The sequence below is a fragment of the Hydra vulgaris genome, chromosome 12 (assembly GCF_038396675.1).
Source record: "Hydra vulgaris chromosome 12, alternate assembly HydraT2T_AEP".
In the NCBI taxonomy this organism is placed as follows: Eukaryota; Metazoa; Cnidaria; class Hydrozoa; order Anthoathecata; family Hydridae; genus Hydra; species Hydra vulgaris.
Window position 1 is genome coordinate 80,421,472 of NC_088931.1, and position 24,319 is coordinate 80,445,790.

General features: G+C 27.2%; 1 protein-coding gene across 1 annotated transcript in view; it reads left to right on the forward strand.

Annotated features, from left to right (window-relative positions):
- The first annotated feature begins 1,442 nt into the window (after positions 1 to 1,442).
- Positions 1,443 to 24,319, forward strand: part of LOC100210185 (tudor domain-containing 6) — a 41,834-nt gene continuing 18,957 nt past the window's right edge. Inside the window, exons 1-3 of the mRNA XM_065814606.1 lie at positions 1,443 to 3,193; positions 17,400 to 17,529; positions 18,453 to 18,647. Coding sequence (XP_065670678.1) covers positions 1,556 to 3,193; positions 17,400 to 17,529; positions 18,453 to 18,647 — 1,963 coding nt within the window. The 5' untranslated portion in view covers positions 1,443 to 1,555. The remainder of the gene's footprint in view (positions 3,194 to 17,399; positions 17,530 to 18,452; positions 18,648 to 24,319) is intronic.

The following is a 24,319-nucleotide window of genomic DNA, read 5'->3' on the forward strand; positions in this document are numbered from 1 at the left end:
ACTTTAATACTACTCCATAGTTGAAATTTATCTAGCACTTCAGCTATTCCACTGTAAATACTATTAGCTTTACCATCACCCAGACCCAGTTTCAAAATGGCTAACTTGACCTCCTTTTCTGCATTTTTTAAAATCAAGACTTGATACTCAATCCCGGAAATTCTTTTACCATCAAAATGCAACACCCAATCATCATTTTTTAAATGATTAATCATATGCTTTTCCATTTTTTGAGCTTCTGACATTGTAGCTCTATAAACCCCAGATTTGGATGGTGCTTGCACATTAACACCACATTCAGATAAATTTTTGCAAACTTCTGCTGATCTCTTAATACTTAGTTTTGACTTCTTAACTAAGTTAACAGCAACAGTGGTGTTCTCATATTTTCTCTTTGTTTTTTGGCCTAGCGGATTATAATCAGAATCTTGCTCATCATCTTGTTCATTATCTCCTTTATTGTCATCACTGACCTCTACTGTACCTGTTTCAGCTATGATAGTTCTCTTCTTGCCAGCTTTAGATGAATGTACTTTAACAATTTTTGATGTGCTATAACCAGCTTGACCATCAGTTTTCACCTGAAATATATAAAATTCTTTATCTTCATTGCTAAGCCAGTTACCATTCACTTTGGTTATATCAAATAAATAATCCTACTTTACTTCAAAACATTGTTTGGATTTTAGAACAGAATGATATTTCTTAATAAGAATTTCTCCTTTTTTTGTTATAGACCTTTCATTAATTTTTGGTAAACTCAGTTTAAGCCATAAATCAGATAATTCTGCGCCAACCATTTTACATCTGGAATACACTGACTTCTCTAAATTTGATATGTAATTATACCGACCAATAACAGAATAAGCTTTTGGCATTTTATTCATAATGCCAAGTGGCTGCAAAACTTTGTGTATGTGAGATCTTGTTGATTTTGATTTCTCAAAGTGGACTAGATTTTTTGTCCAGACTTTGATATTTTCAGGTTTTTCAGCTATCTCGGAGCTTATTCTGGACATTCTGAAATATAAAGTAAATTGAAATAATTTTAAGTTACATGCAAAATTAAAATGAAATCTAGTAAACACAAAAAATCACCTTGATTGGAACACGTTTATCTTGACTGCTAATGACAATAATTCAATCTTGTGCTTGCAGAAATTGATAACATTGGATGCATTCAAACAATGTATACTCAAACTTATATACTTATATGTTTGTTTATTTGTATCACGCTACACCAATGATATTGTAATTATTAAAATTACAATATCTTTGTGCTACACATTAAAAATTGTTAAAAAACATTTACAATTTTTATTTTCATATTACAATTTCATATTTACGGGTGACATTTTTGCAATCAAATGTCATAAGGTATACATTTTTATAAATAAATATAAAAATGTCAGCTTTTAAAAATATACCCATTGATTTTAAAAAAAAAAGTTGAAAAATCAACCCCCGACAGTGTAGTTTAAATAAATGACTAATAAATATCAAATTAGATTTTTTAATTGATTTTTTCCAGCGTGCTTGATTTCTAGTCGCAAGCATGAGCGTACGTAGCCTATCTTCCATGGAAGCGTTACCGTTTGGTAAAATAACTAAGTGGAAAACCACTTATGTTGATCCTGTAAATGGGCATATATTTTGCCAATTATCCGAACCCTCTGTTGCTGCTAAGTATGAGAGGATGGAAGAAGGAATCAAATTTTTAGTAAATTCTAATATGCTTGAAAAAAGAATTTTGGATCCTGTAATAGGTGAACTTTGTTTGGGTCAGTCTTCAATTAATAAAGCTTGGTATCGATCGCAAATTATTTATGTTGAAAAAACGATTCGACATGTTGAAGTATTTTTTCTAGATATTGGAATTAATGATTTTATTTCATATGATTCATTACGAGATCTCCCTCCACAATTTTTTGATATTCCAGCATTTGCACATGAATGTATGCTAGCAGATATTGAGCCTGTTCTTAACAATAATAAATGGAATGAGAGTGCAATAGAGCTGATAAAAAAACAATTATTAGACAAAGAAGTTGCTGGTATAGCAGTTCGTCTTTATAGCAGAAACATTTTAGTGATAAAACTTTATACAAATTTAGATGCTTTAGTTACCCTTGCTGATCAACTTATTTCTACAGGTTTTGCACTCCCAAAACCAATAAAATCATCAATTGAAAGTGTTGGTTACATAAAACAACACTCTTCTTCTAACTCTGCATCTAACAGTATTCCTGGCTCCATGAAATCTGTTAAAAGTGTAATCCCCATGTTTTCAGAAATTAGTCCACAAAAGCGTATTGATGTATATGTTGTCTTTTTTCAAAGTTTGAATGAATTTTATTGTCAATCTACATCTTCCAAAGAAAAGCTGTTTAATCTACAAGAGCAACTGCAATGTGTTAATGTAAGAAATAACTTAACAATTTTTGAAACAGATCAACCTTGTTGTGCAAAATTTTCTGAAGATAATCAATGGTACAGAGGATTAATAAAAAGTACGCAAATAAATACATGTGACATTTTTTTTGTTGATTATGGAAATACTGAGGTCATTAATAAAACTGATATAAAGGAATTGAATCCTGACTTTTGTGCAATACCATCAATGGCTTTTTGTTGTTCACTTTCAGGGATAAAACCCCTTGAAACTGAAACAAAGTATTCAGAAGAAGCAAATTTTCTATTTCAAAAACTTGCATTTACTGAATATTCATTATCTGCATTAATAATGCATATTTCAGAACAATCAACTGATGTAATTTTATATGACAACAAGAATAATCCAATTAATCAAATGTTGGTTAATGAAAAATTAGTGGCAGCAACCGGTATGCCAACTTTAGAGAAAGCTAACCAATCACTAAGCTCTCAGTCAATTGGTTTTAAGAGTAATGTTGAATCTGTAATTAGTTTTATATCACCAAATATTGAAATCGGAAAAGAAGAAACAGTTTTTATTATTACTAGTTTTAGTCCAAACAAATTTTTTGTGCATTTATCTCACTCTTCAGAAAAGCTTCTTCGACTTATGAGTGATATAAAGACAGTATACAAAAATTCAGAAAATACTGATTTAATAGCTAACCCTGTTGTAGGTCTTCAATGTGTGACTACATTTAGCGAAGATGATGAGTATTATAGAGCTGAGATCCAAAAAGTAGATAAAAATGAATGCCAGGTATTTTAAGTTTTTCTACAAAAAGTTTATTGAATTTTTTAGAAATTTTTACAGAAATCATTATACTACTTTTAGTTATCTTACATAGAAAATGTATTTTCAATTAACATAACATGAATATTTTAAAAGTTTTTTAAATCATACTGTTATGCATTTATTATATAAATTTAATTCACTGCAAAAGACCAAAGTAAAATATTTAAATCTTAAACTGTAAAAAAGTTTCTACTGTAATGCTGTGTATGTAGGTTTAAAATATATAGAGGTTTGTTGTTTATGCTTATAAATAGGATCGTTATATGGTTTTAAAAAATCCCATTTTTTGTGATAGGGTTTTAATAAAAAATCAGCATATTTATTCATTATGATAATTTTTTCATAAAAAAATATTATTTTTATTATTATTACTTTTAATATTATTATTATTATTATTATTATATTAGCAGTACTTTGCATTTAATGATTTTTATGCATTTTAAACATATTCTTTAATTTATTTAGATTATAGACAAAAAATATAGTTTTGGAATATGTTTGGCAAAAATGTTTTACTGTACTTTCTTGAGTTGTTTACAGATTTGAAACAAATTTCTTAAATTTTATTTTATTTTTTCTTAAATTTTATTTTAGTTCACTTCCCCAAGGTTGAGAAGGCCACCTAAGTTGAGCTACTTTTAGATGTGGTTACAACCCTCTCGTAATTGATAATTCCGAAGCACGAACCTTGGCAAACAAGACCACTGAGAAACCAGTTGAGCACGGTACTACCTGGGATGTGGGGTTAGATCAAACTCTTAACTTCTCGCTTAAGAGGCAAGCCACTTTACCACTATATTACTACTGCACAACTTTTTTTTGTTTTACTCTTTCTAATCAGCAATTTCTATACACAATTAATTCTGTGTTGCGAAAATTTGCATATTAAAAAAAGCTGGCATGTTTTGGCATATATTTTGGATAGTTTGAAATTTTTTCAAAAGTTGATAGTCTAGAAGTTAATCTAATACATTTATGAGTTCATTATCCTCATTAGTAGTATGCTAGTACCATACTCAGCTTGTTTCTCCATGCAGCATCCTTTTTTGATAAGGCTCGTACTTCAGAGTTAACGGGTTGATAGGGTTGTAATGTAAAACTAATGCGATAAAAAATATTTTTTATCACATTAGTTTTACACTTGTTTTTATTTATGTTTCATCATATTTTGTATTTGATTATCACTTTTTATATTATATTTATATTACTATATATATTTATCTACATAGTAAATATAATGATTGTGAATACTGCAATATTAATGAAAGAGCTTAAAATGTCATGTTCCAGAGTCTTAAAATGTTGTGTTCCAGAGTCTAAGGGGATACTAATTACCTAATCGTGTAGCTAATTTAAAAATATAATGATCCTAGTTAAGCTAATTTAGCTGCTTTTTCTCATCTTAATCTAATCATTTTGTTCATCTTTTCCACTAAAACAACTTTTTAAATTTTTAATATTTTTGTTATTGCAAGCCATTGTTTGTTCCAAATCAGCAATATCACTTCAGTTTATTTGCTACAGTTATTTCTCTCTTTAAATTTTTTGACACCTTTTAAAGATCTTTTTCCAGATCTCTTCAATGCTCTCTAAACTAATTAAAAAAACAATTATAAATAACATAAATAGTTAGGATGTTTCTTTTTCTGTGAATATCAGTCCTTTAGAATTCTTTCCCATCTTCATGTTTTCCTGACACACACAGTTTTTAGTTTTTCAAGTCTTCTGTCAAATGCTTCCTTGCTCATTAACTCTTTTTTCTTTGTTTTTAGTTAACTCCCAACTCAATTAGTGATTGCTTACAGCCTTGTTGGAAATAAATTAGTTTTAAAAAAATCAGCAGGATGTTGTTTAGGAATCAACCAACTTTTTTTTTCCAATTTTTAAATTAAATGTTTATCAAAAATAATGTGAAAATATATTTTTTAGTTAAACAATTTAAACTGGCTCATAAAATTAAAATTTAATTAAAACATGTATATAAATAAACTACTTGTCAAAACACATTTTTATAGCAGCAATTTTGTATTCTATTACGTGCCTTGGATCAATGTTAAATTTCACTTATTTGTAAGAATTGTGAATCATTTTTAGTTTACAAAGCTTTTTTGGTTCCTTTTTTGTTGATACGATATAAATGAAGACCTGAAGTAAAATTGTTAGTTTTATTTATTACATTTGAAAACTAATAACATTATTTTATGTTCCTCTGAATGATGCAAAAGTTGTCTTTTGTACTTTTTTTGTTGTTGCAGTTTTTTTGCACAATACTTTGTCTTGAATTTTTAGGACAAGCATAACAAGTGTGACAATCTTGAATACAAGACAATGTTCTAAAAGCATCAGAAAAATGACTGGGTTTATTTTTGCTCAATAAAGATGTATTAAAAAAATTTGTTTAAAGCAATGACCTGAATAAAATTGTTTGCAGTTTAAAACACTGATAGCTATTAAAATTAAAATTACTAAAATATAGTTACTAAATGTTTAAAATACTTTAAACAATTTTCAATGAATATTTACAACAGCGTAGTATTTGCAACTTAAGCATTTATTAAAATCTTAAATAAAAAAGTTTTTCTTAGCATAACTAAAGTAGCATATGCTTACATCCACCGGTAAATTCATGCGTTCAAAGAAATGCCTTTTATAACGGGTTGCTATTTTAAATTAACTCCTTATCTTCCTATAAAACTAAACAAGGTAAACACAAACAAACTAATGATAATAATCATTGTCACACCAAGAGTTTTAACTAGGGGAGGAGGGGCTATCTCTAAGACAACCCTTCACAGCACCCCTCCTCCTTGTTGCCAGAAAAAAATGGTATCCCCAAATAAACTCTGGGTTTCTAACTTTTAATAGAATCGTTTTGACAAATGGATTTAAATTTTTTTGTTTTTTATTAATGCAATATTTAAGTTCTTTTGATGTAGTTTATTTATAAACATAAGTTATGTTTTTGAATACCTTTGTAACTGATATTATCTATAAATTGTTTATCATCTTTATTGAAAATTTTTCATTAAATACATTAAAAAAAAAAAGTTGTGATAACCAAACGTTATGTTAAGCATAAGATTGTTTAAGAAATAAATTATCAGGAAATATAATCTTTTTCAAATACCAAATTTAGATTTCATCAGTAATTTTTGTTATATTAGTTTCAATGATTTTTAACAGGTTTAAGATAAAGTTTAATTGCAATGTGGTACTTTAAAATATGTTAATGACAGTATTTTACTTTTAACAATGTAAATATCAAAGCTGTGTTAAAGTTACATTTATTAGCATTAAGCATTTTTGTTATGCAATGAAATGTGACTTTCCTTTAAGTACTTAAAAACTAATTCTTCTTGCTATGTATAAGCTAACCTTTTTCTACAGTTTCTAATGATTCTATCAGTATAACAGCTTCATTTGTTAATAAGAATTATGTGATATCTATTATTATTCTTCATTATTATGAGATATCTATTATTATTATTCAGTCTTCTTTGCAAAACCAAAAAAATGAGCTGATTTTTTTGAAGCTGTATTTAAATATATACAAACCAAATGAAATTTTTTTAGGAATGTACATGCAAATATTTTTAAGGAGATGCTCACAAATGATTTTGCTTACTTACCTGTGTATAAAACATATAATGACAAAACTAACAAAATAGTCGAAATGACATAACTAAATATTTTCAATGAAAGTTAGTATAAATTTATAAAAAAATAAAAATTCTCACCAGCTTGCTCCTTTTTAAAATAATTAGATTTTTCATAAATTCGTTTTTGTTTTGAATATCATCTTTTAATCTTTTCTATAATGTTCATTGTGTTAGCCAGCCTAATGGCACAGCATATAGCACGCAATTTCCAATTGGTTTACAATTCCCAAAAGTTCAAAAGATCATAGTAAAAAAAAACAACCTATATCAGGCTCAGATTTAAGGTGTTGCGCTAGACACGTTGAAAACATAATTAGTACCCATGGCAAAGAAATAAGTTTAAAAAAGTTGATCATTGACAAGCAAGATCATTCATTTAAAAATTGAAAAAAAACTTTTTAATTTTTTTATTGTTCGTATTATTCAAAAACGCTTTATTTATATTTTTACCATTTATCTTAAGTTAGAAAAGTTACAAAAGTCTTTGCATATTATTAAGTAATAATATTCTTTAAAATAAGTTAAATGAATCGTATTTTTTATGTTATATTCACATAAAAAATAAAAGAAGATAGATTTACATAAATTTTTATAGTATTTTTTTACTTACAAATACAAAATTTATGTAAATTTTATATTTTTAAATTAAAAAAAAATATATTTTGTATTTAAATACTTATTTTTAAATTTAAATACCCAAAATACAAATAAATGCGCCAATTAAATTTTTTTGTTGTCCTGGTGCAGTTAACAAATCTCACTCTACTCCTTGCAATTAAAGTTCCTTTAACTAACATTCTATTCGACCAAAATTGGCCAAGCAATTTCTCATTAAAAAGCTATCAAACTATTAAAAACTTTTTTTATTTAAAAGCTATAGACTTTAGTTTTTTTACTTATCGCTGACAATGTTTTAAAGCCCTAAATATTATATTTAAAAAATTGTTTAAACTTTTTAAAACTGTATTTAAAAGCAATCTACACAGTTCAAATATATCAAAGTATCAAATTTGTTCATTCAAATTTTAATTGCAAACAATTGTCTTTCATTCTTGTTTTCTCTCTACTTTATCACACAAAGGAGAGAAGTGATTTAAATCACTTCTCTTGATAAAAAAAACTTAAGAAGATTGCTTAGAATGAAACAAGTTTAAAATTTTTTTATTTGACATTAGGAAATGGTGGGTGCAAGCCATAGTTGTCAAACTTTTTTTTCTGCTTTTTATTTTACTTTTTTATTCGCCACAACTAAATGTCCAATATAATGAGTACGCTGTATTAAATTTTTTCCTGGCTAACATCCTGATGTTTTGCCAAATAATTTTATTTGATAACCCAAAAACATCAGTGAAGTAAAAACTTTTCAAAATCACAGGTTTAAAAAAAAAAACTCAAAATGTTCTGTGCAGTTGGATTTTTGTACTTTATTATTGACTTGAATTATTATTGATTGAATATTTAAAATTAATATTACCAACGTATAACATTGTGAACAGAACCTTTTTCCTGGCACTTGATTCTTGAAAAAAGAGTTTTACATTATAAAAACTATTATTAAGATTTATTAATGTGGCATTTCTTAAAAGAATATATATTAGCATAATTTCATGTTTCTTTTTTAAAGGTAATATGCTTAATATTTCAAAGGTAACATACATCATATTTCAAAGGTAATATTAGGGCTGTTCGATTTCGCTTTCTAACCAGTTTCGGAAATCAGTTTCAACAGTATTAGAAAGTGTTTGCAAATTAAATGTATTTATATTGGAAAATGTTTATTTAATTATACTTTCTTTATATAGTTTATTTATATAGTTATTATAAAGTTTAAATACTTTAAGTTTATATACTTATAATTTATATACTTTATTTAACTTTATAACAAACTTAAGATAATTTGCTCTTTGAAAACAAAGTACACAGCTTTGCACAAACTGAAATTTTGAAGATCAGATATTTTTCCATATTGTTAGCTAGTGTGGTTCGAAACTATTGCATTATACCATTATCTTCTGTTGCAGTAGAACCTATTTTTAGTAAAGCAAACTTTATTCAAAGAAAAGAAGCAGCCTTTCATTCAGAAACTAAAGATATACATTAGATTAAAGGCAAAAAAAAAGAGAAAGCTTCCAACTTTCTGGGAAGTGGAAATGGATTGAATTCAATCTATTTCCAATTTCCAGAAAGTGGAATGTATTTAAAAATTAATCACTTTCTTTAGGTTTTAACATGGTATTAAATTTATAATATTACTATTAATTAAATTTAATCCTATTTCCCTTTACTTTCTAATCACTTTCCATTGGAAAGTTTAAAAAAAAGTTAAAGGTTCTTTATTATTTAATTTTCTTTATTTAATAAGATTTATTTTTTCAAATAGTTGGTCATATATAAGGCTTCTTTTTGCACTCTTAAAAACTAATGTATATCTTTAGTTTCTGAATGAAAGGCTGCTTCTTTTCTTTGAATAAAGTTTGCTTTACTAAAAATAGGTTCTACTGCAACAGAAGATAATGGTATAATGCAATACTTTCGAACCACACACTAGCTAACATTCGCAAACTTGATGAGTTTTTTTTTTCAAAGTTGACTAAAACTTAAAGGACTAAGGGAAGCTTCTTTTCTATAAAAGTTTATTTATCCCAGTATACGTTTATCTTTTGCATTTCTTGGAGTTGCTTGAGAGACAAATGAGCCTAAACTGCCAGCTAGCTTGTTTGTTACAGATTGTTTTATACTTTTTGCTAGATTAGGTCCAAAATCGTTTTTGTTGGGTATTTTGAAATGGAGGAGGCCATGTATTTTTAAAGATACTAACTCTTTTTCTGTGCTTTATAATTTCTTTTGCGCTTAACCATTTTAAATTAAATAGATCTAAATAAGCTGCTTTCAATATGATTTTATTTTGAGTGTCTGTAATTTTAGTCTTGCTAACAAAGTGATGCCTCAAGTTGCTAAATAGGAATTCTTTTATTGCTTTTTTTTTAAAATCACCAGGTTCAGTTTCAAGACTATAATACAAAGTTCTTTTGGCAACAAAAGATAATGGTAAAGTCTTGTAATTTCTTCCCGATAGCATTTTTGTAACTTTAAAAAAATGGCTCAAGAATTTTGATTAAAATATCAACAAGTGCTAAATCTTTGTCTGTAAGTTCTAACTTTTTCAATTTTTCAATTTGTTTTTTAGTTATTCCAGCAAATGTTTTTTGGTTTTCTGTAATGAGAATAGCGGTATCTTTTAACTTCACATGTCGATTGAGCATTAAATATGTAGAATTCCAGTAAATATGAAAATCAATGATAAAGTTCTTAATGTTGTTTAAATCTGGTGTTATGTTAATTTCCTTTTAAGCATAACTACAAATACTTCCACATTTTTGAATCATTTTAACTAACTTTTTGATTCGAAACAATAGACTTAAAACCTTCGTAATACAATCTGGACTTACTTTGTTTTTTTCTTCAAGAATTGAATTAAGCAATTGCAATTTGCAAAATCTGGAAAAATATCTGATCTTCAAAATTTCAGTTTATGCAAAGCTGTGTACTTTGTTTTCAAAGAGCAAATTATCTTAAGTTTGTTATCAAAAAAGTTTTAAAAAACAAAACAATAAACTTACAGCTACCAAAGTAATAACACTAACTAGTCACTAACTGCATTATAAAAATAATAAAACTATAATAGTGTTATTACTTTAACAAAGTACTTATAAATTTGTGAGTAGAGTGAATATTCAAATATTATTAAAAACATCAGGAACTTTTACAAATACACTTAAATAACCTTATAAAAAGTATGGCATTGTGAAAAACATTACTAATAGTCAGTGAAAGTGTGCGTTAATTTTAAAATCGACTAATAAAAAGTTTTTATTGGTTAATTTTAAAATTACAGCGCGTTTTTACGGATCATAAGTAACGTTTTTTCATAATACTAAACTTTTTATTCATTACGTTTTTATAAAGTTGTTTAAGTTCCTATATAAGTTTTAAATATTATTTGAATATCCACTCTATTTTTCTAGATGCTTTTCTACTTCAATTAAAATTTGGGGTTGCTTATGTTGTTTGAACAAAGAATAAATTATAAAAGTTATAAGTGCATTATAAAAATGATAGCACTACTATGGTGTTATTACTTTTATAATGCAGTTAGTTATTAGAGTGTTTTTATAACTTTTTTGCTAACAAATTTAAGTTAATTTGGCCCTTAAAAACAAAGAACACAGATTTGCATAAACTAAAATTTTGAAGAACAGATATTTTTCCGGATTTTGCATTTCGCGATTGCTTTATTCAACCCTTGTTCTTGTTATTGTTGTTCTTCTTCATCTAAATCTGCATCTTCTAAATTTTTATAAATTCTAAATTTAAATTCAGAATCATCGACTTCTTAGTTTTCGTTATCTGACTCAGTATTATACTCATTTTCTGATTCTAGAGTTTCATCTATTTTGTCTGTTTCTTCATTTACTTTTTTTAGGCTGCTTTACTAATGGTTGTACAGATTAATTTAAATTATGACAGAAGCGAGAGAATCTTACTCCAAAATCGATCAAGACAGCTTTCACAACCTCTGATGCATTATCTGCAGTCACTGCAACTATTTTGTTGAATATCATCAATTAATTTTTAATGTCAATTAATTTTTAATGAAACTTTTCAGATTAACAGACAAGTGTCAAACAACAAACTTGCAATCACTAAAGTTACACAGTAAAGTCATTGCCAAAGAAATGTAACGAGAGCCCCAAAAAATGAGTTAGATGCTTGTTTTTCCACGTATCTGTTGATAATGAGAGATATTGGATTTTTTTCAGAAAAATAATTAACACCCTAATAAATTCATTATATTGATCAGAAAAGTCGCCTAGAAATTGTTTGCCTTTAATGAGGCTTATAGCCTGGTGCTAATAAATTTAAATTTTTTAACATTCCATTTTTTCGAAAAGCTTATTTTTCCAAATAGCAAGCAATCTTCAATCACGCAGTTAGATATAGCCTTGTCTATTTCTTTCTTTTGTTTTAGAGACATTAATTAGAATTTCTTTTCACTTATTTTCTTTTGTGAAGAATACATGTATTCTTTCATATTGTGTATTTTAGATCCTAAATGCTTTCTTCGTTGAGTTTCGGCGTCGTTATGTGCTCTGATTTCTTGTTTACAGTTGACATGCAGCATTCATATATATTTACAGATTTTTCAGCTCTGAGAAACTTGAACATGCCACTAACTGATGGAATCTTATTTCCTTCTTTTACTTCTTCAGCTTCTGATTCACCTTCTTCTTTGTATGACCTGCTTGAGGCAGCTGTTGCCGTTCTTTTGTGGTCTACATTTTCATATACCAAATTGGTGCCAGCGCGCTTGTTATTAGTTTGTGTGCTCTCTAATTTTTCCGCTCTTTTAGAGCGCCTTATTACAGTATCCTGTGCCAATAACTCACGACTAAACGATTCAATGTTTTATTCGACCTGTTTTGAATTTAATAATTATAGAACCCAACAAGGCTGCAAGCAACCACTAATTAGAGTTGGAACTTACTGGAAGAGAAAAGATGAAGATTGTAGAGCAAGATAACAATTGACAGATGACTTGCAAAGGAAGGATTGCAAATTATATGAATCAGGAAAGCAAGATGAAGGAAGCGAATTTCAAAGGACTGATGTTCAAGGAAAAATACTAGACGAATAAGAGTTTTTGGAGCACTTAGGAAAAAGGACTTTTATACCGTTCTGGTTCTGGCCAGATTGCCAGAATTTATTCTTTAATTTTTTTTTAAGACATGTTCCATCAACTGTAAATTAAATCAAAAAATCATTGTTCTACAGGCTAATTAAGCACTATAGGTAAACCTAACTAAAAAATACCAAATTCTTTTTCAAACACAATGCAATGTTGGGCAAAGCTACAGTTAAGCGGTCTAAAATAATTTCATTTTTTTTTGCTTGTTGCGCTCTCGTCAGTGGAGGGTTTTTAAACATTAGAAATTTTATTTGAAATGATAAAAGAAAAAAGATTTCCCTATGCCAAATCCTCAGTCAATGTAGCACACTTCCTTATAGCAGCAGGTTATAAGATAGTCAATGTATGTACTAAATCCATTGAAAATTCTTTGTTTATAATAAAAAAGTCACTACTTTGAGCAAGTCTCTGCATAAAAGTGCAACAAACGAAAAAATAAAATTATTTTAGACCGCTTAACTGTAACTTTTTCTAATTTTATTTGCTGTAATCACTTTGGTAATGATTTCTAAAAGTTTAGGAATATTGTGGTGCAAAAAGAGTTGCTATTCAGTTTTAAACAACTAACAAGCTCTTTTTTTATCAAAAATGTTTCTTAACTTTTAAATAGTTAAAAAGTATAGGATACCTAATGCAGTAAATATTTCAATTTTAACATAAATGTATAAAAATAGAAATAATTTTAAGTATAAATATTATGCAGGTTAAAACTTATAAGAAACAAATAAAAACAAAATTTAAATGAAATAAGTATCAAATTAATGAAATAGGTTAAATATATATATATATATATATATATATATATATATATATATATATATATATATATATATATATATATATATATATATATATATATATATATATAAATGTATTCTACAAAATAGTGCTCAATGTTCTTAAAAGAACAGAGCCATAAAAAATTAGTAGAAAATCACTTAACAAAATTTTTTTTCATTTTTTCACTGTGTTAAACGAAAAAAAATGTTGTTAAGTGATTTTCTACTAATTTATATATATATATATATATATATATATATATATATATATATATATATATATATATATATATATATATATATATATATATATATATATATATATATATATATATATTTATATATATTATAAGTCATAGGTTAGAAATATATATTATGTAGCAACAAGGCTGAGGTGGAAGCTTTCACTTTCAATCTTGAAGGTAAAAAATTACATGAATATAATTCTCATTCTGGCCGGAATTTTTTTGACAATTCTGGTTCTGGCCGGTATTCAAAATTTCCAATCCGGTACACCCCTAGAATAAACTTATAAAGAGCATCAAACAAAGCGACATTAGTTAAAAAGAAAATCTGTATGTAACTATATTGTAACTTTGAATGGCAAAAGACTTAAAATCATAAAGGATGAACTACAAAATTTTACCAGAAACCAAAAATAGTTAAAATTTTACTTGTTTATATTGGAAAAAAATATAGCAATAAACTATGTTTAGAAGTTATTATATTGAAACTCATACATTAAAGAAAGAGCAGTTTTATATAACAAAATGTCTATAGTCTTTGTATTTTGACAATTTTTTGTGATAATGCGAAATTGATATTACCACAAACAATATTTTCCTACTATAAACTACAAAAGAAAGTAGCTAATTTTATTCATAATAAAAATTTATTATTAAACTGTATTTAATTCAACATATGAAGAGCTTTTTTTATCATGTGGTACAACGAATTTGATTTTATGAGCTGATTTTGATTATTTAATAAAAAAAAATAACAGTTTTGTAAAAGCTAGTTGTTGTTTTTTTTTCTTCATGCTTTACTTTTAAAAACATGTTATTTAAGTTTTAAAAACATTTTAAAACACTAATTTTAAAGAAAAAAGATAAGAACATGAATATAAAACAAAAATACATAAAAATAAAAAATGAAAACTTTTATTTCTTTATTTTTATGTTTTTTTTTTTTTGAAGGCCTGGGCAAAAACAATCAAGGCCAAGGTCAAAATTTTTAAGGCCAAGAGCTTCAAGGCAAAGGCTTTAATTTTTGGCCTCAAGGCAAGGCCAAGGACTAACAACTCTGTCCATCACCTTTAACTAAAATTGTTGGGTGTGCATCACAAGCAATGAAGTCTGCTATTTTCTGATCTGCGTATTGGGTTAATACAAAATGGGAGCTGGAATTTGCAATCTTGCAGACACAAGAATGTCCTGAACGGCACACTGTAGAAGACATCAGTATTTGTTTGCAGGATGCTGCTGACAAGTGGCGAATTCCTGTTCAGAAAGTCGCTGCTATAGTCCATGATAACGGCTTAAATATAAACTGAGCAATGGACTTTCTTGATGAATGGCCGGATCAGCGCTGTTTGCTCACAGGCTACAGTTAGTCATTGGAGCTGGTCTGAAACTCTTAGCAATTGTGAATATGATTCAGACTGCAATGCAATTGGCTGCACACTTCAAGCAAAGTACATTAGCAATGCAGGAATTGTGTAACAAACAAGCAGCACTGAGATCTAAGGATGATAAAAAAATATTGGAAGTCATCATAAACTGCTTTACTCGATGGAATTCCATGTTGGACATGTTAGAGCGATTAGTGAAGTTGTGTTGGGTGATAAGAGATGATGTCTGACCGAAATTTTACAACAAAAAGGGTATGCGTCAACTCAACAAATGATGGATGAAAACTTGTTGCTTGCGCAAGCCATTATACCAATTCTGAAACCAATAAAGCAGGTAACAACTATGTCATCTGGTCAGAAATATACTTCGTTGTCATTAGTTTATCCACTGATGTCTATTGTTCTAAAAAATGTTCAAGCAGCAAAACCAGATGAATACACTGCTACCAATAATTGCAGAAATGTCATTGCTACTGAAATAACAAAGCGATATTATCCGGAAGGATTCAGTGTACTACCTGGACCAAAAGCATCTGAATAAGATCCATGTTAAAGCTTTTAAAATTTTTCGAAGACCCTATTCAAAATGAAACATACTCTGCCATTAGAGCTGAAATGGAAGCTATTGTTATGCCAATATTGGAAGAAAATATAGAAGTAGTAGCAGAAGAACCGATGCCAAAGCAAGCTCAGGATCATTTAGAACTGGACTTACCGAAGGAGAATGTTTTTGATGAACTAGCATTGTTCATGAACTAGCTAACACAGCTAATGAAGGGTTTGGACACTTTTTCAACTGCTAGACATATGGTCAATCGACGGCGTGCATTATTGGCACTCGAAAAAGTAGACATTTTAGTTTTTCTTAACCATAATTGGGAGTTGTGTAACCTGGACACTTAATGTAAAATAAAGTTTAGATTTCAGTGAAATTTTAAATGAATGACATCATTGATTGAGACATTTTTATTTTTTTTTATTTTAAGCTTTCTCTTGTGCGATGGCAAATCCAAAATACTGTTTATATAACTTAATGGTGTCAAGTTTCTTTGCTGAGTTTTTAACTTAGTGTTACTACAAAACTTCATTTCATCAAATGCGGTAGTGGTGTAGTGGTAAAGCGGTCGCTTCAGAAGCGAGAGGTTTCGAGTTCGATCCCCACCACGTCCCTGGTAGTACCGCGCTCAACTTGTTTCTCCGCGCAGCGGCCTTGTTCGTCGAGGTTCGTGTTTCGGAGTTATAGAGTTAAGAGAGGGTTATAACCACTATTAAGTAGCCTCCTCATCTGTAGTGGCCTTCATGGCCTTGAGAAGGCGAATAACAAAAAAAAAATAAAAAAATTTTAACACTTTCTTGACATTATTTAAAAATTAAACTCAGAAAACAGAAGAAAATATTACATTCTTTAAATAAATTCTTTTAATGTGTAAGTCAAACAAAATGGTTTATTTACAATTTTGTGGATAGCAACTGTAACAAAAGCGAAACCTGATAAAATCAAAATAAATAAGGTGATAAAATAAGGTAGCAATTTAATTGTAGAAAAATAATTTTTTTTTATCAATGATATTTGTATGCATAAAGTTCTAATTAACAAAAAGCTATTATAAATTAAAAAGAAAGTTTTGCTTGTACTCTTCAGATAATTTTTTTTTAAATTAATTTTCAACTAGTCTCCAAATAAATTCTCAATGAGGAAATAAAACTTTTTTTCAGAGATATCTTTGATATTTTTAATATGGTTAATTATATGTTTAATGGTTTAATTATATATTTTATTAAGATTTTAAAATAATTTTACTGTAAGAAATTGTTTTTTTTTTTTAGCATTTTAAATGTATATACCTTTCCAAAGTCAGGGGCCACTTCAGTCCAGGAAGCTATATATATATTTTTTAATTGTTACAACTTTTGCTATAAAATACTAACCTTGATAAACAATGCCCCTTTGCAGAGAAAGAAGCTGATTATAATACTACCAGATAATAAAGGTTTAAGTAACAAAGACTTTCTTTTTTTTTAAAGTTGTTTTTAATTTCAAAGTTTTTTTTTGTTTTTGTTAACGCCTAGTATTATATACTTAAGAACAAGAGATTCCTTGTTTTCAAAAGAAATTGGTTGATTGATAGAGTGATTGATCTGGAAAGCATTTTTTCATTGAAATTTTGTCTGAAAAAAAGCTGTGAATTCTAATTTTTTCAAAAAAAATGTTGAAAATTTTTTTACAACAGACTTTTGAATATTAAAACGGTTGTTTTTTTTTATTATTTATTAGCTTTATTAATTTTTTTTTGGTTTTAAATACTTTTTTTGTTGTTAACTTTATTTCCCTTAACTAATAAATTTTTTATTGTAGGTTTTTTTTGTTGACTATGGAAATTCTGAGTCAAAGGCGTTGAATGAATTAAAACCTTTACGAAAAGAGTTTATTAAGTTACCAAAACAAGCTGTTGAATGTCGTTTAGCTGGAATAAAACCTTTAAATGGTATTACAAATTATGTTAAATAGCAACTAGAAAATTTTTAATTTTTTTCTTGTTATTTCTTTCTAACCTTAACTATAAGTGTCAAATAAATATTACTAATAAATTTTAAACAATTTTACAAACATTGTTTTATCTCTTTTTTATTTTTTTCAAGATTTTTTTATTTTTAAAGGTATTAAAGACTAAAAAAATTTAATAGTTTTCTAAAAGAAATCTCATAGGAGTCCTTCGGTAAATTAGGTAAAGTAGTTATGTTAAATGTCAATTTTAATGCAATTAAGTTTTTGTGTGACTTTATTTATAATTTTTGTGTTGTTCTTGCCATAGTTAATATCCTTTATATATTGATCAGATCCTCTTAAGTCATCTTTTTCCAAAAATCTCTAAAATCTTCTATTATCCTCTAAAAAGTTAATGTGATCAAATCTCCTCTATAACTCCTCTTTTTTATTTTTTTTATTTCTTTATGATAGTATAAAGTTAAAAATACCTGATTGTCTAAAACTATGGTAGTATAAAGTTAAAACTATGTAGTATAAAGTTAAAACTAGGTATTATAAAGTTAAAACTATGGTAGTATAAAGTTAAAAATACCTGATGTCTAAAACTAGTATTGGGTTGTAAAAATCAGTTTTTACAAATCTGTCATCTAACAAAAAATGACATTATTGACGTCCAAAACCTGGAAAAAAACATTTAAAACAGTTTAAAAACATGGATGCTAAACCTATAAAAAAATGCCTCTAAAATTCTCTATTTTCATTTAAAATTTTGTAGTTTTGCAAAAAAAAATCATCTAAATTAAATGCAAAAATCTCCTCTAAAATCCTCTAATATCCTCCTTTTTTTATAAAAATTTAATGTGGCCATCCTGTAGATGGTGCTTACGGAAACCTTTTTATTTTGAATAAATTTTTTTTTAGGAACATCTCAGATGTTTTCACAAGCAGCATGTGAAAAATTTGAAGAGCTCACCATGGACAAAGAGTTACTAATGAATGTGTTAGATTTTTCAGACGGGGTATATTCAGTTGAACTTTATGAATTTTCCAATAGTCACAATGTTATAAACCAATTAATTTCATCTGGACTAGTAGCAAAAACAACTCAGAAAAAAGGTTTTTAACCAATTTCATATGTAATACAAAATTTTTATTATTATTTTTTTTTTCAAGGTATATTCAAATCCAACAATTAATATATTTCTGTTAATAAATGTAATTTTTATAGTTACCTTAAAAATATTTGTTATGCAATGGTGAAGCGTTAAGCTGATAATAATTGGTTATTTAATGTTTACTTTTTAACTATATGTATACATTTTAAAATTATTTATTATATTTAAATTACTTTTTTAACTAATATTCTTTGATTTTTTTTACTTTTGTTATGATAAGCATCAATAAAAATTAGGTCTTCTTGGGGCACCTAAAAAAAAAAAAAAAAAAAAACAGGATTCTTTTGCCACTTTCATTATAAAATATATTATACATATTGTAAATAAAGTAGCTTACTGTTTTCAACAGAAATTCTTACTTTAGTGAAATATTCTCAGGGAAATTTGTGAAAAAGAAAAACATTTTTTATTTAAGTATAAAATATTAAAGGTTCTAAAAAATTGTTAACATGAGTAATGAAAAAAACAGACATTGTTGTAATTTGCAGTTTGTGTTCAAAAGGTAACATCGTTTCTAATATGGGATAAGCTGCTTTAACATATGAAAGTTAAAAAGCATATAAAAAGATTTAACTTTAGCAACAGTATCAGATCATTGATGCCACCTACTCCCACTGGTGCACCACTGCATCCCACTGGTGGGATGCCACCTGCTCTTAAATTATTTCAGTTTTTTGATTTTTTTTTAATTTTGAACCTGAAAGTTTAAATAATAAACTAGACTCTAAAAACATTGTTAGATGAATATGATAAATCAGGAATTATCCTTTTCCGGATATTTCCGGAATTCTGGATATTTTTTCCTACTTTTAGTTTTTCCAAATATCCAAAACATTTTCTATACATACAAGTTTAGGCATAATTTTTGTGATATATTTGTTTTTTAAGCATTTTCACTCATCACTAGGGTGTCCCAAAAAAAAAAGAGACTGTGCCCTCAAATGTTTGGGATTTGGTCTGTAGAAAAAGAAATACCCATGTTATGGTTCATCTAGTCGACAATTGCAAGATGTATATTTTGAAAATTTGGATATAGCAGTTTTTTCTGTATTTTTATTACTTTCGCTTTTGTAATAATTGTTATGAAAAAAGCATTGTTAAAACCATACAGAATAAATTATTAGATAAGCTTAAGAATGTTTATAAATTTTTCTAATAGATTGTCTTGTTAAATAATTTTAATTAGTGCAAAAGTGTTCACAATATCAATTTTTATTTGTTTTTAACATGGAATGATCAAAAAACGAAAATAAAGCAAGGTGCAAAGAGAAAATAAAATTGCTATATTAGTCCTAGAAGAACTGTTTACCTTCTTAATTATCCTATAAACAAATTGCCCACAAACCAGCTGCCTTCAGTGGGAAATGTGTAAAGATATTACCTGTTTTTAAACTCTGAAAAAAGCTACAGATTTAGGCCGTCAAAGTTTCACATTGCGTGTCCTCAAAAATGTCTTGGATTTGAACTTGTGTGTTTTGAAGGAGTTTGTGTTAATCATTTTGGGATCAATTGTGTTTTTGCCGAAGTTATTTCTGTATAGATCAAAGCAGGTTTTGGAGATTATATTCAGAAAGGAGCTCAAGTAAGGTAATTAGTAACCTTTAAAATAATGAATATTTTTTAAATTTGTACTTGTTTTTTGTTAGCTTAACTGTAATTGTTATCAATAAAATAATTTTTTTTTATTATTTACTTAAGGACAAATTAAAGAAGTTCATTAAAAAATACACTAAAATGCTAAAAATAAAATCACTTGAGATAAAACAAAACTTAATATTCTAGTAGAAGAATTTCAGTTTGAATTAAGCAATCTTTTTAATATTTCAAAAATGGATTTTAGAGCAGAAATTAAGAGCAACTAACAATGATCTAAAAGTAGATAAAAATGATCTAGAATTCTTTAAAGACCAAATGAAGGAAAGGAAAATGTTCATTAAGGAAAATGTTCATTAAGGAAAAAGATGATGCAGCTTACAGAGATAGAACTGAAAAGAGGAGTCTCAGATTTCTAATTATAGAAAAACAAAACCAAATAGAGATTCATAGAGTTCAAGGAAGCCAGGATAGTATATCAAAATGTAGTGAAATTTTAGATAAATTTGACAAAAAACTTATGAAGAAAAAAAAAGGTAAATGTGAACTACTATGTTATTAAAAATAATTTTAATTTATAATCAAGTATTTATTTTATTTCCAGAACAACTTTATTATTAATAGAGGCATATTAACTCAACAACAAATTTAAATAAAAAATTTATTTGTTTAACACTTTTAGATTAAAGAAAATGTTTAAAACAATCATAGAGCTTACTCCTGATGAACTTATAGAAGCAACATTAATTGTGGCAGCAAGGTATAATATTGGAATATAACCTCAGACCATAATTATGTTTGCCATTCTTTCCAAATCTAATTTTGATTTTAAAGAAACATCTCTTCTGTTCACAGAAAACGGTTTCAGATAATTCAGTAGTAACACAGGGAAAATATGCTGGAGCAATTCAATCGCTAAGTGTAAAACTTAACCTCCCTTTAATATAGTTGTTATGCAGGCATCACATATATGAGCTGCATAGGTCTCACTTCATGGAAGTACTCACAGGAAAGACAAAAGGTCCCCATAGAGCATTATATTTAAAGTTAAAAAAAAATGTAACATAGTTTGTACAGAAGTGAACACTCTAAATAATATTGTAAAAATAAGTTGAGATTGCCTAGATGTTGGTTCAGTGTTGTACACTCTTGCAAAATATGCCCTAACTTTCTGTTCAAAAGCTCTGCTCGAAAATACTTTTGCAAGTGGTGATTATAGAAATCTTTACCAGCTTGTTGTTTTTTATCTTGGTGGAAATGTAACTAATTTTTAATTCCATCAACCTTCAAAAGCACTCAAGAAAGAATGATCTTGATGCTTTCAGGGAAAGTCTTAAAATACAAGAGCAATAATTGGTACTTAACTCCTCAGCTTGTTGTGTTAACAATTGGAGATTGTAGCGTTAAGACAATGAAAAAATAAAAATGATAAATAACCTACTTAAATTTCTTATGCCTACATTCCATATTGGGTATCCTCAAATTATTCCAGTTCTTGATTCCGAAACAACACTATCTCTTCTGGTAGGTCCAGAGTCTTGATATCTTTTTAAAATTATTGGAATTTCAAAAAGCGAAGTTGAACAATGGGTTTGCGGTGGAGTAAAATCTTGGGATAATAGTGAAAGTTTTTGCAAGTTCTGTTTATTTGTAAAATATCTCTCTACTACTAATGATTGCGCAGAAAGACGTATCAAGCTTATACAAGACTTTGTAAAGGCATCTACAAATGATGATCAAAGGCAAGATATAATGCTTGTTGCAAAAGATCATGAAAAAATATTACAAGTCAAAATGCCAAAAGATCAACTCACTAAAGCACATACTTTATAACTGTTTTCCTATGCGTTTAATTTACTAAAAAAAAGGTTTTTAACATTGTGATCCATTTTTTTCACTGTAACAGTTGTTTATTTCATTATTTAATTCTGCGAAATAAATTTATAAGTTGGGGTTTTTTTATATTTATTGAAGGAAAATTGTCTAAGTAATATGCGCGTAAAATCGTAAAAAAATATAAATCTCTCTGAATTTATAATTACACATCTAGCAAAGTTGCTAACTTTGGATAAAAATTTTTTATATATTCTATCTTTATAGACCAAATCACATAGTTTGGTGGGTGTAGTCTCTTGATTTTCAAATTTTCATCATTTTTTGGGACACCCTACTCATCACTCATAGAAAAATAAAAAAAAATTTGAAGGAAAAAAAAAAGCAATATTAAGAGGAAAATGAGGGAAAATTTTTTCCGGATATTTTACCCAAACAATAAAATTTGTTTGGTACTTAATACTGTGTAAAATTAATGAGTTTTTTTTTATCTTCTAAAAAATTGTTGTTGTTGTTTTTTTATAAAGATGATGTCCTGAGTAGTTAAGTTAGAGTTCTTACAAAGAATTGTAGGTGGTCTTTTCTTAAAATAAAAGAAAACAAGGTCAAATTCACTTAAATTTGTTACTTAAAAAACATGAAAAATCAAAGGAAAAAATAAAGGTGGTACACTTAAGTACACGTTGGTGTTTCATAATTTTCTGATATTTTTCCACCTTGAGCTTAATAAGACTTATTTTACTTGTTGTAAACAAAGAAACTGTCAAAGAAATCTTAAATCTGAAAAAAATTTCAGTTATCATTTTCTAATTTTTGAGATCGGTTTAGGTCTTAAAACTAGAAAATATAAACTCAGAAAGAAAAAAAAAATTCCCACTTACATGTTTGTTAAGACTATTTTTCCTCCCCATTTATTATATTTAAATAAAAATCTCATCCATCCTTTAATTCCCACCCCACATCCCACATCGTGTTAAGCACCTGAGAGTAACTTGACAGTAATGAAACTGAAACAGCTTGACCACATCAAATTGTTCTTTTAGTTGTTTACTTTTTCTGTTTTCTTGTTAACTTTATGAAAACCGTTCTTGAATTTCAAAAATTTATTTAAATTTTACTTTATATTTTAATTATAAAAATGCAGATGTATATGCTCAATTTTTTTTTTTTTAAATTTTTCTTGAATAATTTAGTTAAAATTATCACAATGAATTGGATTGTCATCTTAAAACAGAAAATAAAAACAATGTCAAATGTGCATCATTAGTATATATATTTAATAAGAAAATTAATCTACTAATGATGAAAATTTAGAATCATAGTAATGATAGAAACTTAAAATCATAGTCTGATTTTTTTTATTTAATGTTTCTAAATATTTTATTAAGTTTTTATAACTATACTAAACAAGTTTTGACTACTGACTAATTTAATTGTAATGAATAATAAACAGTTATTTTTTTTATTGACCAGTGGGGAACAATTAGTTGAGACAATTGGTAAAAAAAAAAATTAATAAAATTATTTACCATCGCTTTCCATCACCATCACTTTCTGCATTTCATTATTTTATCACTTTTTACATGATAGGCCACAACATGTTTTATATGATGGAACATTTATTATTTTATTTTATTTGGCATTTAATCGTTTATATAATTAAGCCTAAAAGCTCATTCATAATCAGAATGTAATAATCATTGGAATATCATAACATAAATAAACTCCTCTACTTTTTCTTGTTTTTTACCTAAAAATATTTTAAAGAAATTAGTTTTAAAATATTATCATAACGGATATAAACACATCTACCTCTGTTTTTTTTTAAATCTAAAAATATTTTAAAGAAACTAGTTCTCACAATAGTAGGCAAGGGACTTCCAGTTAGGCAACATACTGCTATTATGGTAAGTGTTATTGCTAATTCAGGAGATGATGCTTCTAATTTTACGCTATCTTTTTCAATTGTATTCAGAGTTGATAAGAAGTTGTAAATAAAGGAAGAGAAATGATTCTAAAACATACTGGTTACTTGAACTTAAAATTTAGTTTATTTGGTTAGTATATACTAAGCAAATAAACTTGTTAAACTCTTTCAATCAATAAACAAATCAAGATGTAATAAATGAAGGGAGATAAATAAAGGGAATGGGGTGGAAAGAAACAGCATTATGAAACAGCATTAAG